The sequence below is a fragment of the Aquila chrysaetos genome, chromosome 24, assembly GCF_900496995.4.
Source record: "Aquila chrysaetos chrysaetos chromosome 24, bAquChr1.4, whole genome shotgun sequence".
NCBI classification, from domain to species: domain Eukaryota; kingdom Metazoa; phylum Chordata; class Aves; order Accipitriformes; family Accipitridae; genus Aquila; species Aquila chrysaetos.
Window position 1 is genome coordinate 14,058,104 of NC_044027.1, and position 16,489 is coordinate 14,074,592.

General features: G+C 49.5%; 2 protein-coding genes across 3 annotated transcripts; both read left to right on the forward strand.

Annotated features, from left to right (window-relative positions):
- Positions 1 to 377: 377 nt before the first annotated feature.
- Positions 378 to 13,474, forward strand: TBC1D13 (TBC1 domain family member 13). Of its 2 annotated transcripts, XM_030000783.1 has the most exons (12): positions 378 to 508; positions 629 to 702; positions 1,333 to 1,373; positions 1,862 to 1,923; positions 2,212 to 2,311; positions 3,713 to 3,795; positions 3,941 to 4,100; positions 4,921 to 5,128; positions 5,834 to 5,997; positions 7,526 to 7,686; positions 7,916 to 7,973; positions 9,019 to 13,474. In XM_030000783.1, exons 1-12 carry the CDS (start codon positions 486 to 488, stop codon positions 9,082 to 9,084), a joined length of 1,200 nt encoding a protein of 399 aa, XP_029856643.1. In that variant the 5' UTR covers positions 378 to 485; the 3' UTR covers positions 9,085 to 13,474. The 2 variants fall into 2 exon arrangements, with proteins under 2 accessions (XP_029856643.1, XP_029856642.1); XM_030000782.2 differs by lacking the exons at positions 7,916 to 7,973; positions 9,019 to 13,474 and having other exon boundaries at positions 390 to 508; positions 7,475 to 7,686.
- On the forward strand, positions 13,033 to 16,308 carry ENDOG (endonuclease G). The gene is made up of 3 exons (XM_030000775.2): positions 13,033 to 14,157; positions 14,730 to 14,839; positions 15,559 to 16,308. Exons 1-3 carry the CDS (start codon positions 13,033 to 13,035, stop codon positions 15,842 to 15,844), a joined length of 1,521 nt encoding a protein of 506 aa, XP_029856635.2. The 3' UTR covers positions 15,845 to 16,308.
- The last annotated feature ends 181 nt before the right edge of the window (positions 16,309 to 16,489 follow it).

Below are 16,489 nucleotides of genomic sequence, written 5' to 3' on the forward strand. Positions count from 1 at the left end.
CACCAGGGTTTGTCTGGGAGAGCGCGACCGCCTCCGGGCTTCCCTCAGGGCTGCGACCGCCAGCGGGGCCAGGCGACCGGGGGTCGGGGGGGGGGTCGGGGAGAGGGGTCTCTTCCGAGGCGGGCAGCGCAGGCAGCTGTAAGCGCTGCTGACGCTTGGTGTCTGCGGAGGGGGGGGCCCAGCCCTCTGTCCCACCAGGCCCCGGGTGGGAGCGTGGTGCCGTGACAGGGCACAACCCGCCGCCTGGCCCAGCCTCCCCCCCCCCCGCAGCAGGTCGGTGCTCCGGGACCGGCCCGGGGTGAGAAAGCCGGCGGGCAGCAACGGGGCTCATCGCCCCGCCCCTACCCGAGGGGGGCGGAGCCACTGCCTGCGGGGTGGGCGGGGTCGGGGCGGGGTCTATAGGAACCCCCGCCCACTCCCCCCGCGGGCAGGGTTTCCAGTCGGAGCGTTTATGCGGCGCGCGGGGAAGGGGCGCGGGGGCCGCCATGTCGCGGTTGCACCAGAGCAGGTCGGTGTTGGGGCCCTTTCCCCTGCGGGGGCGTAGGAGGGGGAGTGGGTGTAGGGCTTTGTGGGGTCGGGGGGGTGCCGGTAACAAACGTTGTAACGGTCGCGGCTCCGTTCCCCTCAGGATCGCGGATTTCCAGGAGGTGCTCGGCGAACCCACGGTGGCTCTGACGAAGCTCCGCGACCTCTGCTTCAGCGGTGAGCCGCCCCGGGGAGGTGTGGGGACCGGACCCGGCCTGGGCCAGGAGGGCGCAGGGCACGGCCCTCAGCCCCTGGCGCTGCCCCCCGCGGGGCTCGGGACGCCTGAAGGCGCAGACGCGGGCTGTCAGGCCCCAGGGCGTCCGAGGGCTGAAGGCCGCCTCAGCTACCGCCAAGTGCTCCCCTCCTAGAGCTGTTGTGGGGTGGCGGGTGTTGGAAACCCGAGGCCGGCGGGTGCGTTTTCAAGCCCAAGCTCCATCAGGCCGCAGCGGTCCCCACCCGGCCTTGGAGCACAGCCGCAAACTTCCAGGCAAATCCTTCTTTCTCCCCCCCCGCCGCCGCTCTCTGAGGTGGTTGTGGTGGTTGTGGGTTTCGTTGCTTCAGCTGTGCCCTGTCCATCGCCTGCACGGTCCCCAGCTTTCTGCTTCCAACGCCTGCCGCAGGTACCTTCCCCCCGTGGGAGGCACCGGCAAGTTTGGCACCGGCTATAACCCCTATAGCGTTCCTGTGAAAACTTCTTGCCCTCTGGGGAGGAAAAGTGCTGCCTTGCCTGTTTGTGTGGTGACGTTAGCAAACCGCAGTGAGGAGACTGGGGCTAACGTAGTTATTTCTCTGCCTGATGTTCCACAGGAATTCCCTTTGATGGTGGGCTGCGCTGCCTGTGCTGGAAGGTGGGTTTTGCTTGGGCTGCTTTCGTTTCTTGTGAGTGATGCTTCGGGTTGCTTAGGTACATGCTATTTTGGGGCACTTAAAATTGTAAACAGCAAAAATCCAGAGCTTAAAAGCCACTCAAAATCAACAGTAATTTGTGGAGATCAGCACTGGCACAGTTGCAGTAGCATTTACTGACATAGGACAGCCATCGCTTCGGATGATAGAAAGCAGCTGTCTGCTCTTTGCATGAGAACAGCCCTCAGTATTAAGCTAGGAGTGCATTTTGGTCAGGTTAACTATTGATCAATCCTGCAAATAGGTCTATGTTGAAAACCAGTCCCCAAAATACTCCTGACTGTCACTTGGCAAAGTACTAGGCTTTCTGGAGAAAGCTCCCAGTATTTTCAAAGAGTCAGTTCTAGCCACTGTGTTTGGTTTGCTCATCTTACAGGTATAACAGCCCATTCTCCAAATTCTAATTTGTGTGCATCTGTCTTCTGTGCAGATACTCCTGAACTACCTCCCTTTAGAGAAATCCTTATGGAGCTCTTTGCTGAAGAAACAGAGGTGAGAACATTGGTACTTGCCTCTTTATTTCTAATGATATCTGTGGAGAAGGAGAACAGTTCCTTAAATAATTAAGTACCTTCATAAATTGAATTGTTCTTGTGTGGAATGCACTGTTCTGTAGACTGTCTGGGGGATTGACCTCTTCAGCTAAACTCAACTGAAGAGAAAATCAAATGCCTTATGGCTGAGCAGGGTGGTACAGAGAGATCTATTTGTACTCAGTCTGGGTGCTTACGTTGACTTAATCTTCTGCTCCATTGCAAATTCCTCTTTTCTTCCTTTAAGGGATCTGTATTCCCAGTTCCTAAAGGAAATGATTATCCAGCCTGGGATCGCCAAAGCCAACCTGGGCGTTTCAAGGGAAGACGTGACCTTAGAAGATCACGTAAGTGCTGTTAAGCCTTTGTGTTGCAGAAAATTCCCCAGAGCTATAAACTGTTGTTCTGGAGTCTGGACCCCTGGACTGCTCTTGGCTCTGTTCTCAACTGTTTTTCCCTGCTAGCAGGAGGTACAGCCTGGCACTTCTGTCTTACTAGCCTTCACTGTGAATTATTAGCAAAGCACCAGTAGTTCTGAACAGAGCTCTTTTCTTTCCCTTCTCCCCTCCTGTGGGGCTAGCTGCCCAGGCTGTTGGTCTTCTAGGGAAAAGGGAGAGGCTCACAAGAGGTACCTCTAGCAAAGAGACACTGTGGTGGGAAGTCATGTCCCTGAGTGGACTCAGAGCAGGCTAATTGGAACAGAGGATATAAAAGAGGCAGGAGAGTCAAGTTGGACAATGGCATGGAAGGCAGGAGACTCATTTATTTCTAGTTGTGCTGCTGGCTTTTTTTTTTTTTTTTTTTTTAATTCACTATTTCCTGCATCCCGTGGCTTTTCCCTTCTCTGAAAGCGCTGTTAAGAGTGTATGTGTTGGGGGAGGGAATGAAGTAACTGATCAGAAGAGACTGTAAAATGATACAACTGCTTCCATGACTGGTCTTGAATGTTAACTCCTCTGCTAGCATAGTTATCTGTGCTGCTGTGATCTCTGGAGGCTTTGGTGCTGTAAAACTAGTGTGTTTGTAAAACTCCACGCACACGTTGGCAGGTTACAGTGATCTTTGAATCTGTTGGAACATCGCTTTTTCTGGGGTTTTTTTTTGTTTGTTTTGGTTTTTTTCTTTCTCTCAGTTAGTTGTTAACTTTGCATGGATCTTGATGTGGAGAGACTGAAAGTGTGTGTGTGGAGAGGTAGTTAAGTTTGTCATATTGGAAAACTGGTCAGATACAGGATAGGTTATTCATAGTAGTATGTGTTTCCTTTTTCCTGGGCACAATGGTGGTGCTTAATCAGCCTTCTCAGAGTTAAGATAGAGGAGGGTACTTGTAACTAATAACCACAATGCCTAAGTACTCTGTGAGTGGGTAACTCTAAGTACAAAGACCATCTCTGTTGTACAGGTTGAAGCTGCAATCAGGAATCTTATTGACACAGGACAAGATACCTGATTTGGGAACAAAGTCATTAAGAGGCTGGTGAAGAGGCATTGGAAATGTTGGCTCCTGCCTCTCTAAGTGAACCTGCGTGCTCACTTGTTTCACAAACTCTGATCCACTTCCTGCGCACTGTGTGAAGAAACAACAGTAAACGTAGCTAGTGAGAGAAAAAAATTAAACCTGATGTGCTAGGAGCGTGCTGGTACTAGATGACAGAGGGACAGAAGAAATGTTAAATCAATGTATATTTACTGAGGATTTTGATACATGTGAAGCATGCTTGTTCTGTTTCTGTTGTTTATTTCTTTAGCCCCTCAATCCAAACCCAGACAGTCGATGGAATACTTACTTCAAGGATAACGAAGTGCTTCTCCAGATAGACAAAGATGTCAGGTGTGTGAGGCATAATGAAACCAAGTGGTTTGGTTAACACATTGTACTTTGAAAACAAAGTTTAATATTAAACTGAGCCTCCCATTCAACATGGGGCATGTACTTCCTTCTTCTTCTGCCTGATTTCCTTCTGTATCCATCCTAGGAGGCTGTACCCTGACATGGCATTCTTCCAGCGCCCAACGGACTACCCCTGCCTTTTAATTCTGGACCCTCAAAATGAGTTTGAGACACTGCGCAAGCGGGTGGAGCAGACCACACTCAAATCACAGACAGTGGCGCGAAACCGCAGCGGGGTTACAAATGTGAGATCTAGGTGGGGGCTGTCTGGGGGGCAAGGCGTCTTAGCTGTTAAGGGGAAGGCTGTTTCTTAGGCTTTTTTCTGTTTCACTTTCTGCTTGTGCAGTGGAATTAAGCAAATATCCCAGCAGATACTTTGCATTCTGGTGGCTAGACAGCTTTGTAGAAGCAGTTGACGTGCCTGACAGTTAGTAGGGAATTATAGGTGTATTTAATTTTAAGGATTATTTTTTCCTGACTTCTGGTGGAAGCTGGAGTTGCAGGAAGATGTGAGTATTTTATGCTTGACATGTGCCTTTTCATATGGGAACAAAACACTGAAGGGTTAATTTATTGAAGTTGAATTTAGGTAGTCTTCCACAACTGGATCTCATAAACCTGCAGTTAGGAAAAGAGCTGGGTATCTGCTGAAATGTGTGTTCTCTCTTCCCTCCTTCATGAGCGTTACAGTACAAGCACCATGTGCTGTTGTGGAAGGTCGCTTGCTAGCATAACAGATCTATCCTTTTCCTCATACCACTAACAAAGAAGTGGAACTGCTGTGGTTTCTTACTGCATGGGATCAGGTGGTGCAATGATTCAGGGGAACTGTCTGTTGCTACACGGACTGCTTTGCTCTTCAGGGATAGCCAGCACTAGGACTTCAGTGCCTTTGTGCTTACCAAGTTACTTGCCTTGGTTTAGTGAACACGTGCCTGCTTGGTGTAAGCTGCCCAAATCTTTTGGGGGGCTATATGTATTTAAAAGCCAAGCTTGTCACGTGTACAAAACTATCTGTGCCAGTTGGTTATCCTGAATCAGCCCTAGTCTTGCCTTGCTCTTCAGGTGAGCTCCCCTCTTAAAACAACTCCTAATTCTCTGAGCGAGTACGAAGTTCTGCCTAATGGCTGTGAAGCTCACTGGGAAGTGGTGGAACGAATCCTGTTCATCTATGCCAAGCTGAACCCTGGGATAGCGTATGTTCAGGGGATGAATGAAATCGTGGGGCCTCTTTACTACACCTTTGCTACAGATCCTAACAGTGAATGGAAAGGTGAGAGACTCTTTTGGCCGCTCAGTAACGGCTGCGGTATTGCATGCTCTCTGCGTAATGAACTGTTTTGGGAATGAGACTCTTTAAACAACTGTCTTTTGACTGATCAGGGCCAAAAAGCAAATACAGCAAGAGATGAGGAGTTTTGGGGACCATAGCAAATTGATAGAAACTGAGTGGGCTCTGGGTGGTGAGGACATGAGAAGTGAGGATTTTTGAGGGGTTTTTGTTTGTTTTGCATGGATCTAAGTTGCACTTTGTGAAACTTGAAATCCTTTTAGAAGCTCTTGTTTGCTCATACTATATATAACCTGGTAAGAAAAGAATGGAATGGGAGTACTTTGCTTATTGCTTCTACTTCATGGGAGCTCCGAGGGTGTGTGCTGATGGCGGGGAGAGCAGATGATGTTCTTGGGCATAGATAACTCGTTTGTGACCCGATGTCATGAAGACCTCGTGTTGCACACAGGGGCTGTATCTGCAGTGGCTCTGTAGACATTTCTAGTTAAAAAAAAAAAAAAAGTGTCTAGTCTTGTCCCAGACGAGGGAAGCCAAGATCTTGTGGGATCTGCTACTTGAATCCAGTACAGCAACCAAATTATGGAGCAAAACCAGTTCTAAGTCTGTGTGCCTCTGTCAGTCATGCTTCCTCTATTCCCCCACCATTTTTAATTTTTTTTTTTTTTTTTTTAATTTTTTTTTCAGAACATGCTGAAGCAGACACATTTTTCTGCTTTACCAATCTAATGGCTGAAATTCGGGACAACTTCATTAAGAGCCTGGATGATTCTCAGTGTGGTATCACCTACAAAATGGAGAAGGTCTATTCCACCCTGAAAGAAAAAGATGTGGAGCTGTATTTGAAACTGGTGAGGAGCTAGGTGTTTCTCTGAATCTCGGTTGGAATGCAAGGAGTGGAGCTTAATAGTGCATTTAAATGTCAACCAATTTTGTTAAACTGTTACTGTGCTTTAATAGAAAGGTTGAGAGAGTGTATGAAGGGCTTTGCCTATGGGGCATAGAGGCTCTTTTATCTATGAGCTGAAACGACCTCTCCTTGGAGTAAGCCTAGAGCGAGCTGACACAGCAAGGCTTTCCTCCTGCCTGACTGTGAAAGCAAACAATAGTTGTTGCAAAGCTGCCAGCTGTGAGTCCGAAGTGACTTGGCCACGATCCCTGGTCACCTGGGTTGTGGCTTAGTTGGGAGCTGGAGTCTTTACTCTCTTCTAGTCATCAGGCAAAACATGAGTTTCACTGTAGAGTTGCTTGGAATTTGAGGTTACAGGAATTGTGTCTCTGTCCTTAAAAAAACAGCCCCTGCTCCGCGCACACACTTCTGTTGCCACTGGTTGCCCTGACAGCACTAACTTAAACTGCATGGAGATCATTCTAGAAGTAAAGTGAAATCCAGCAGGCTGAACCATCCCACCCACCTAATTCTGTCATTGTCCGTCACCCAGGGGTCTCTGAGTGCCTTGGGTTGGTGTGAGCTTTGTAGAATGTGCAGAAGGCAGCTTTTGTTGAAAACAAAAGTCTGTTTGGTGTAAAAGTCCAAGGAGAATTCGGAAGGGAAAGCTGTTCTTGTTACTCCAGCCTTCACCAAATCACACTGAGATTTTTCTGTGTTTGGAAAAATCAGGATATATTTCTTTTATGATCCAAAAGATGGTTTGTCAGCACAGTGACATGACCCACGGTGTCGGCTGGTGACTGATTCAGTGGGGAGAAAATAGACTGCTTACAGTTTGGCTGGCAGGAAATGGTCTTGGCCATGTAGCAGCTGGTCCTTAAGAATATCAGCAGGATCCTGAACTCGTTTGACCTTGATTAAACTTATGGTCCCTTGAATTTAACAGCAGAAAACAAGAAAGCTTCAGGCTAGGAGTGCTTACAGTATGTTTTACTGACCATGAGTGCGAACTCTGTTCCATCTTTGTTTCTTTTTGTGAATAGTAAACCTTTTGATAAATACAGGGCTTCTGGAAAGGAGAGGAAATCCTGACAAAACAGTGCCTCTGCTAGAGGGGGAGGGCTGTGGCTTTGCAGATAAAACACTGTTCAAGTGGGAACATTAAAATTACTTGGCAAGTTTAACGGAACTAACACAAATAGTGCCTTTAGGAAAAAAAGTGTCCTTTACTCCATGTTGTGGACAGAGGAGCATTTTCTGGCTTGTCTGTAGGCATGGAGCATGGCTGCATTTAAAATCTCTCTCAATCTAGCTTGAATGTGAGAGTCTTCAAAGGAGGCAGTGGGTTTGCTGATGTTGCAGTATGAGTTGGTGGCTTAGAGCAATATCAGGGTAGAGATGGGGATGGAAACATGGGGTGCATCTCTTACTTGTAGGGAACTGGCCGAAAGCACGTATTCATTCTTTGCCTGGTGCATGTCTGACAGCAAGAACAGAACATCAAACCCCAGTTCTTTGCCTTCCGCTGGCTGACGCTGCTCTTGTCCCAAGAGTTCCTGCTGCCAGACGTCATCCGTATCTGGGACTCCCTCTTTGCTGATGATAAGCGGTTTGATTTTCTTCTGCTCGTCTGTTGTGCCATGTTGACGTAAGTACAGAGGTAGCCTTCCTGCTCTTTTCTTTCCGTCCTTTATCTAAATCCATGGATCCACGAGTCTTCTGTAGGCATGTGTCAAGGCATCTGGTGAATAGGTTAGTCACTTGTTACAGTGGTAGCAAAAGCATTTTCAAAAGCCTCTATAAGGGCACAGTGTAGTCTGTTTTTAAAGTTCCTCTGTAAAGAGTCAAAAGTAGCTGGAATAATTTCCATCTTTCAGACTAATCCGGGATCAGTTGCTGGAAGGAGACTTCACTCTGAACATGAGGCTGCTGCAGGTAAGGATTAAATATAGTTGGCACAGGGAGTAATTTGAGGAGTCTTGAAATAGTACTGTGAGAGAGGATGATAGTAGGGGTATGCCTGGCTGAAGAGAAGTACCAGATTTCTGATGGTTGCATGCAGAAAAATCTTAAGGTGGATCTTGCAGCATGCTCATTACTGGAAGTATGAATCTCTGCATGCTGTGGTCCCCACCACCCACTGGGAAACTGAACTCATGACAAATGACTGCTTTAACTTCCTTGGTGGTGGTGTCTCTGCTCCCTGTGCTGCTAACCGGGTTTTCACTTCCACGTGCAGAAAGTGGCTGTACACTTTCTGTTTTGTCATCCTAGCTCTGTATGGATCTCTTCTCCTTCCTCCCCCTTTTTAGTGCTACAGTAGCAGTGGGGCCTATTTCGGAGAGTAATATTCTTTCTCTGATCTTCTGTTGGTGGGGCACAGTGCTGCTGTCTGGAGCCCAGCATTGTGATTAAAGTAAAGCCACCTTTTGCTTGTGCACCCATTCTGGCCTACAGAGAAATTGTCATAGACTAGAGATTTTTAATGTCTCTTGGTTTGGGGGGAAAAAAAAAAAAAACATATTTTCCAGCAAAGATGTGAAACCCTGTGTAACAGTATTAAATTTAGTGGCTGGAGGCTTTTGTTTAGTTCTGAGATCTGTGAGAGCCCATGGTTGAGAACACCTGCACTGCACAGTAGGATATCTCTGATTCTGCCAGTTCCTGCTTTGGGCTGTGCAAGATACTGGCTTTGATAAGGCTTTCTGGCATGAAGGTAGCCCTTGTAGCAGGCCAGCTTACTGTACCCTTGGAGGACAAATTAAAAAAAAAAAAAAAACCAAACCAACTTTCTTGAAGGGTATTGAGGCTTGATCAGTTACAAAACAGGAAACTGTGAGCTGTTAAGGGAGTAACTGAATATGGCCGTATGTTATAATAGGCCAAGAATGCTGTTGTCAAGGTTTGCCCTGCTTAAGTGAAACTGTGTGTACAAGAAACCCTAGGTAGTCACCTGTGTCACTTTGTTTCTTTGACACAGGATTATCCTATCTCTGATGTTCATCTGATTTTGAAGAAGGCAAAGGAACTTCAAGATTCCAAATAGTCCATGAGCCTAACAAAAGGTGTCAGAGAAACTGTATGGCAGTGGATCCCAGGAGATGCCCCCATGCAGTGTGGTGCGTTAAAGCTCCTAGCGGTCTCTGCAGGACTTCAGGTTTCGTGTTTGGGCTACTGGCCACCTTGAAGACTTCCTTCTACTCTATTTATTAGGTCAAGGACTGATTGCTTCCCCATCTACTTGGGTCCTGCACTCCAGATTTTTTCAAGTCTCAAATGCCTCTGTGCTGCCAAAAGCAGTTCTTTGTATCTTTTTTTAATGACTTAAGTTTGGGGAGAAAGAAACCATCTGTCTGCATATCCCTGAAGAAATGGACTCCTGTATGATGGAAGTAACACTTGGAGTAACTTCTAATGGGGAAGGGACAAGCTGCAGTCCAGTGGGTTTTGGTGGGTGAGTATAGAAGGACCTTCCTCCTGTGAATAGAATGTATTGCGATGAAGTCACGCATCCTGCCATTCGAGTAGCTTCTGGATTCTCCTCCCTTGTGTCTGCACTTGGCCATCCCTGGGGTGTGCAAAGAAGACTGTATCAGTTTCTGGGGATTGTCATCTGACATCTGGCAGTTTGGACCCCTTTGCCTGGAAAAGAGACCTTGAGAAGCTGAATGGGAGGAGACGATTACAGCTGGTGGCTTTGTGCACTGCAACTGCCTGAATCCAGAATCGCCTTATCAACAAGGTGTCCTTGAAAGCAAGACTGTGGTGGTTTTAATCAATGAGTGAAGTGCAGTTTGAAGTCAAGCCTTATTATGCACAGCCTTAGAGCAGGAGCTTGTTGCTGCAGGGAGGCCTCACACTGCTTTCCTCGCTCTGAACTGGAGCATATCCAGCTACAGTCAGGATTCTGAAATACAAGAAACGGGCATCTAGTCACCTGCAATGAAGACAGCCGTATTTAGGGGCTTATACAGGCATGGCACTGGGGTTTTCTGCCTCAATGGCCTGCATAATATTACCCTGCAGAAGCTCTGGTCATAGTAATCTTGATATTGTCTCATAGTACTTCTTGCCAGGAAGAGACATGGTACAGGTCTGACCTGCAAGAAAGAGTCCTTTTCTGGTGTAATCCAGTGGGCATACAAGCATTTGTCATTAGCTGACTGCTGGGGCTGATCCACTTTTCTGTGTACCAGTCCTGTTGGAGTCACAGTCCTGAGTTGGACACTTGTCCCTCCTGAGAGGGAAACTGCTGCATTTCAAATACAGCGGAGCAGGCTCAGGTGAACATCAGCTAAGACAAACTACGGAGAGAACTGCTAACCTGCCGGCAGCGTCAAGCTGATCAGAAACCTTAATCCTCAGAGGGAGAAACTGCCAGCAGCCAGGTGCTTGGGTGGTGCAGAAGCTCTTGAGTGAACACTAATCCAGCATGCTTTTCCCTTTCTTTCTGTGCTGTGCTGGCTCACCTCTGCATAGCTCTTTGACACTGCAGTTTTCGGTATTTATGGGTATTGATTTGCTAAAGGTCAGTCGTCTTTGTAAGATCTGCTTAAGCTGCTGATGGCCTAGAATCGCCCTAGCAGGAGGGATGTGGTCAGCCTCCAGCTTATTTCCTTCACTAAAGGCCAGTTCTTTACAGGCTACTGTAATTCTCACAAAGGTGTGTGGGGAGACCGGAGGACAGGTTGATGCATGTACCTATGTTCTTATTGGCAATCCCAAGCAATCTCTGCCTCTTCAGAAGTTGCTCGAGTAACACTGGTGCAGCCAGGTGTTGCTGCTGTGGTGGAGCAAGAGCAACTGAAGACTTAAAACAATCTGTAATTAATACCTGTGGCTAATGGTATCCCTCTCTGCTGCAATCCTTTCTAGAGGGTAGAGGTTTCCTCAAAGAAATACGGAACCGACAGACCAGGACAGCCGTGTGATGAAGCATCCTGTCTGCTCTAACTACTGGACGGATGTTCTTCCTGCCTTGTATCACTGAGCTATTCCAGGTAGTGTCGTGGTCTCAGCTCTTGGGCACCCTGCACTAGAGAGGCCAGTAGTCAGACCTCGTGTGGCCAAATGGCTAGCTGGTAGGCACGAATGTAGAACCGGAGGGTCAAACGCTTAGGCAGAATTGGACCTCCTCCAAACACTTCTGCCTCAGAACTGCTCTAAATACTGTTGTAGCTCTCTCACATTCCATGTACAACCTCCCTGAATACCTGGGCTGTTCATTTTGGGTCCCCCTGGCAAATGCAGGGTTCCCTTATGCTGTATTTTCTCACTGCTGTATTTTCTCACTGCTAACAGGAGCATCCATGAGGGTTCCTACTCTGAATAGCTAGAAGTCTCCTTAAAATAGCCTGAGGAGGGCCGCAGGCAAATCGGGATTTAAGCATTACATGTAGATGAACTTCTGCTTGTTTTCAGAGTAGCGTTTGGGCACTGAGGTTGACCTCCTGCAGTGGAGTTGCCCAACTCTGAGTGAGGTGCTGGTCTGTAGCGTTACAAATGCTCGAGGAAGACACCAGGGAGGTGGCTACTCAAGTAGCAGTGCAGGTATGGGTGTCATGCTGTCTGGGTATGGGTGTCATGCTGCCTTTTCCCTTCCGAAGTGCTGAAGGGTTTACATTATGCCATCTTGCTTCTCTTTAGGGGGTGACGGTAAATGCTTTTAAAAGTAGTCTGCAGTGGTTTAATGGGATGCAGTGAGAGCTTTGCTGCTGGGAAGGTTCTCTGGGATAAATTCTCTAGCTTATCCAGACTATGGCTGCTAAACTGATTGAGTCCTTCTTTGGGGAGAACTTGTAACAACTTTGATACACCCAGGCAAGCTGCTTCCTATATGAAAAGCTGTTTTATATTCCTCCTTAGCACCTCCTGTGTGGTAGGACTTAGGCTGTTGAAAAGGGCTGTGGAAAGGAGTTGTTGCACTTTTCAATGACTTGGGACATCCATTTCTTTATTCTAAGATTTTTCTTCTTTCTTTAAGAGCAAAACCAGATTTTCTGAGGGGAGAAAAGAAAGTCTTGTTACCAACTTTTGAATCTCCTCATGAGTTTCCTTGGCTTCATTCCTCAAAGGCTTTTGGTGATTATTTTTGTTGTTGTTGAGGTCAGATGGTATTTAACTAGTGGTTCCTTGCTTGTGTGGCCAAGTAACAACTGCTCCACCCTTGAGACCTTTCCACCTCTGATTTCTTTCAGTCCTAATCTGCTGCAGGAGCAGTGAGGTTGACTGAAGTGGCAGGTCTTTGGGTTGGGAGGTGTTAGTCTGGGGTGCCTTGGGCACCCCTTGTTTCATAGGGGCCTAAACGGAGGACGTTTCAATAGCTCTTACAACACATTCCTCACAGGCAGGACTACTGCCAGGCAGGGGAAGGGGGACCTATCTTCAGCTGGGGAGGAAAAACAGGACACTGTGCTGGATGGTGGGAGAGATGAGCCTTCCCTGGGAGGAAGAGGTCTGCTCTACCTGCACCTTGCTGTAACTCAGGATTGAGGAAACTTTGTGGCTTTGCCAGTGAGGTAGAAGCAACAGGATACTAGAGATCAAGTCGATGGTGGTCACTCAGAACACTGATTTGGAGTTTGAATTCTGTGACTTAGAATTATTCACGCTTTGGCAGTGAGCAGAATGAAGGCCAGAAGTTGCTTTGGGGGAGTCTGGGAAAGCAGAGGCTGTTTTCCCTTAATGAGTGTCAGTGACTTTGTTTTAGCTGTTTGGAGCACTCTTCTAAAATGCCCTTTCACCAAAAGAGAGGAACAAATAACACTTTTTTTTTTTTTTTTCTTACCTTATCTGGAAGGAATTGCCAGAACAGGGTATAGAGAACACTTTATCACTCTAACACTCTTTCTTTTATGCTTCTTTTTAAACACTATTTTTATAATGCTTCCTTTAACTAAAGGGGTGGCTTTGTGCAAACATCTCTCGGTGATGTGACCGGCCGTGTTGAGCTTGGAGGTAATGCTGCTACAGGTGACGACTACACTATTTCTAAATGCTCTCTGCGATGGCGGCTGGGGGGGAACCAAGCGACCGAGGAGCAGCAGTGAGCTGTAGCCCCTCTCCCTCCCCACCTCCCCTTCGGCACCACGGTTGCGCTTTGCCTTCGCCCACCCCGCCGCTGCCTCGCTCCGCGGGGCCGGCTGCAGCGGGGGGAGCGGTGGCTTTTCTCGAAGAAAAAAAAAAAAAAAAAAAACAAAAAACCAAAACCTGCAAAGGTAACGCTGCGACTGCGGATGGTGCGGGGCTGGGGGAGCGGTACCCGCGGGTGGGCTGCCGGGGCCGGGGCGGACCGTCCCCGGGAGGTCGCCGCCCTGTCCCGTCCCCCGCCCCGCTGACCGCTCTTTATTTTTGTACTTTCTCCTTCGAGCCCCTCTGGCGGGGCTCCTCGTTTAATGCTGTTTTCTCCTTTGTCCTAATAAAATGGTTTCTTTGCACACCGGTGTCGCCGCCGCTTCTGTCGCCGCGGCCGGGTCCCGGGAGGATGGCGGCGTCCCCGCGGCGCCCTCTCGCCCTTAAAGCGGCGACGGTTCCGCTCCTGCGGGTCCCCGCTTCCGCCAAAGCCACGGCCCGTTTAAGCGTTGGCCGCTCCTGCGGCCCAAGCGCACGGACCATGGTGCGGGGCCGGTGGCTGCTGCCCGGCGCTTCCCTGGCCCTGGGCGCGGGGCTGGGGGCGGCCCTCACCGCCCGCCGCCGGGCCGAGGGCCGTGAGGCGGAGGGGCTGCTGGGCCGCCTGCCCGTCGTACCCGCCGTGGCGGCGGCGGCTGCGGCGGGTCCGCCGGCCTTGCCGGGCTCGGGGCGGGCGGAGCTGACCAAGTACGGGCTGCCCGGGCTGGCGCAGCTGCGGAGCCGCGAGTCCTACGTGCTGTGTTACGATCCGCGGAGCCGCAGCGCGCTTTGGGTCATCGAGCAGCTCAACCGGGAGACGCTCAGCGGCACCTCGGACCGCGCCGCCTGCGACTTTCAAGAGGACGATTCGGTGCACGAATATCACCGCGCTACCAACGCCGACTACCGCGGCAGCGGCTTCGACCGCGGGCACCTGGCCGCCGCCGCTAACCACAAGTGGAGCCAGAAAGCCATGCGGGACACCTTCTACCTCAGCAACATCGCCCCGCAGGTAGGGATCGCCGCGGGAACCGGTTCCCCGGGGGCCCGCAGGGAGATTCGTGTGTCCCCCCCCGGGGCCGGGGGAGGGCGAGCCGGAGCTGCCCGTGTTCAAGGGCAAGCGCTGGTCCCCGCTGGAAACCGCCCCGGGGAGTCTCCGGCTCTTCGGTGGCCTTGTCCCCGGAGCGGTTCGGGCGGAGAGGGTCCGAAACGGCCAAAGTCGCTCGGGGCTGCCGTGTTTTCCGCTAAATTTTAACAACGGCCATCCTGCAGACGAACCTGCCCCGCCGTGTTTCTCTCAAGCCACGGGAGACGCCGTTCCGGGCAGCTCCTTGCGGGAGCGAGGTTAAACAGGCGGACGGACGCTCGCAAAACTCGTGGGCTGAGGCGAGCGGGTTCTGTTCCTGGGTGTGCAAACCAGGACCTTGCCGTACGCAGCGGAGGTGGTAGCGGAGATCTCTTCTGGAAAGTGCTTGGGGCACTGTGAGATGTGTTACAGAAAAGGCAGGTGTTATTACTCTGAACAGCGAGGAAATTCCCCAGTGACTGACTTCGCTGCCTGTGTCGCCCTGGTTGTGTTTCTAGGATCCTCATTTAAACCAGAATGCCTGGAATAACCTCGAGAAGTACAGCAGAAGCTTGGCAAAGAACAACAAGAACGTCTACGTCTGCACAGGACCCCTTTACCTGCCCAGGTAAACACGAGGGCCAAGCCGGGACCATGCTCCAAAGATGCATCGTGCTGGGAAAGGAAGGCAGGCTGAGGGGGTGCAGCCTTCCAGCTGCTCCCAAACGGGAGTGATCTGCTAAGGGCCCGCTCAGTAAGTGAGACCAGCTGTGCGCAGAGGTTCTGTGGAAAGGTTACTTAGGATTAGTTTGTGTATTTCCCATTCAGTTGATTATTTCGTGAGTAAGGGTGGGTTTCTTGAGCTACAACGTAACGCAGTCGCTTTTGTTTGCAGTCCTTAACAATCTAGCAGTAATAGGTTACCAGATTATTAGATTAACAGATTAGACTACAGACCTCTTCCCTGCAGAATAAAGATTCTAGGTTTTATTTCATGAACTATTTCTCCACTTAAGAGCATGACTTTATTTGCAAAGATCTTTGTATAGCACCAAAGAGCAGCTGTCTAATGTTGAGATCTCTTCAGCAGCAGGAAATAGCTGGGAAACGCTGTTAAAGAGATTCAGCAGGGAAGGGATTTGCGGGGAGCAGACCCAATACACAGCTCGGACTCACTGCGTCATGTAGCTTCTGTTTCAGCAATGTTTCTACACCCCTCCCGCAGAAGTAGGGCTGCTCCCTGCCATGCTGTGGGGTGGGGGCTCACTTAGGAGCGGTGGTGGAGGGCTGAGGGCGTGGATGTGGCACCAGACTAGGAGGTAACATGGGACATTGCTGTTGGTGCAGGATGGAGGCCGATGGGAAGATGTACGTCAAGTACCAGGTTATTGGGAAGAACAATGTGGCCGTTCCCACCCATTTCTTCAAGGTGCTCATCTTGGAGAAGGAGAGCGGGGAGATTGAGTTGCGCTCTTACGTGATGCCCAACAGCCCTGTGGATGAGAAAATCCCCCTGGAACGCTTCCTGGTTCCCATTGAGAGCATTGAGCGAGCCTCAGGGCTCCTCTTTGTCCCAAACATCTTGAAGAGAACAGGTAACTTGAAAGCCATCACAGCTGGAAACAAGCGTTGAACCCTGACTAAACAAATCTAGGTATCCCCTGGTAAGGGACTCACAGCAGTCATCTGCAGAACACTAGTTCCTTGTGCAATTTTAAATGTGAGAAATAAGAATCAAACCAATGCTTCTCTTTACCCTTCCCCTTGTTTCATGCAACAGTGAAACACGCACACGCAGCAGGTCTCAAGGGCAGGTCCTGCAGAAGGCTCCTGGGCATCTGACACCGTCGTAGGTCTTTAGAATTTGCCCCTAATCTGCAGTATGGAGCATACCCCTGTAATTGCTCCCTTTGAGTTGTGTTCACCTTAAGACACAAAGGGAAGTTACTTCATTTCTGCTATTTAGCAGGGAAGGATGGGAGCAAGATGGGTGCAGGGGGAGGAGAGGAAAGGTTCCTGCCTTTCTGTGGCCAAAGCATTGTACAATTGTTTTCTTTCAGAAGATGGTTTTAGCAGTAAAGCTTTGAACCCCCACAATATTGGTTGTTTCTTATCTGCTCTTACCAAAGCTCTGAATATCTCAGCAGGAGTGGGGAGGACAGAGCCAACTTTTCCAGCTGCTTTCCTGTTGAGCTCACTATAGGCAGAGGTTAAGGCATCATAGATGGAGCCAAACTGTAACAACCCATGCTGATGTGCTTTAGGGCTGAGGCAAAAC

Excerpts from the sequence above, each read along its gene's own strand:
- TBC1D13 (XM_030000783.1), top strand. The coding sequence starts at position 486 with ATGTCGCGGTTGCACCAGAGCAG. Across the intron at positions 703-1,332 it reads CCGCGACCTCTGCTTCAGCG|GAATTCCCTTTGATGGTGGG; the intron begins GTGAGCCGCCCC and ends GATGTTCCACAG. Across the intron at positions 5,129-5,833 it reads TCCTAACAGTGAATGGAAAG|AACATGCTGAAGCAGACACA; the intron begins GTGAGAGACTCT and ends TTTTTTTTTCAG.
- ENDOG (XM_030000775.2), top strand. The coding sequence starts at position 13,033 with ATGCTCTCTGCGATGGCGGCTGGGGGGGAACCAAGCGACCGAGGAGCA. Across the intron at positions 14,158-14,729 it reads TCAGCAACATCGCCCCGCAG|GATCCTCATTTAAACCAGAA; the intron begins GTAGGGATCGCC and ends TTGTGTTTCTAG. Across the intron at positions 14,840-15,558 it reads GGACCCCTTTACCTGCCCAG|GATGGAGGCCGATGGGAAGA; the intron begins GTAAACACGAGG and ends CTGTTGGTGCAG.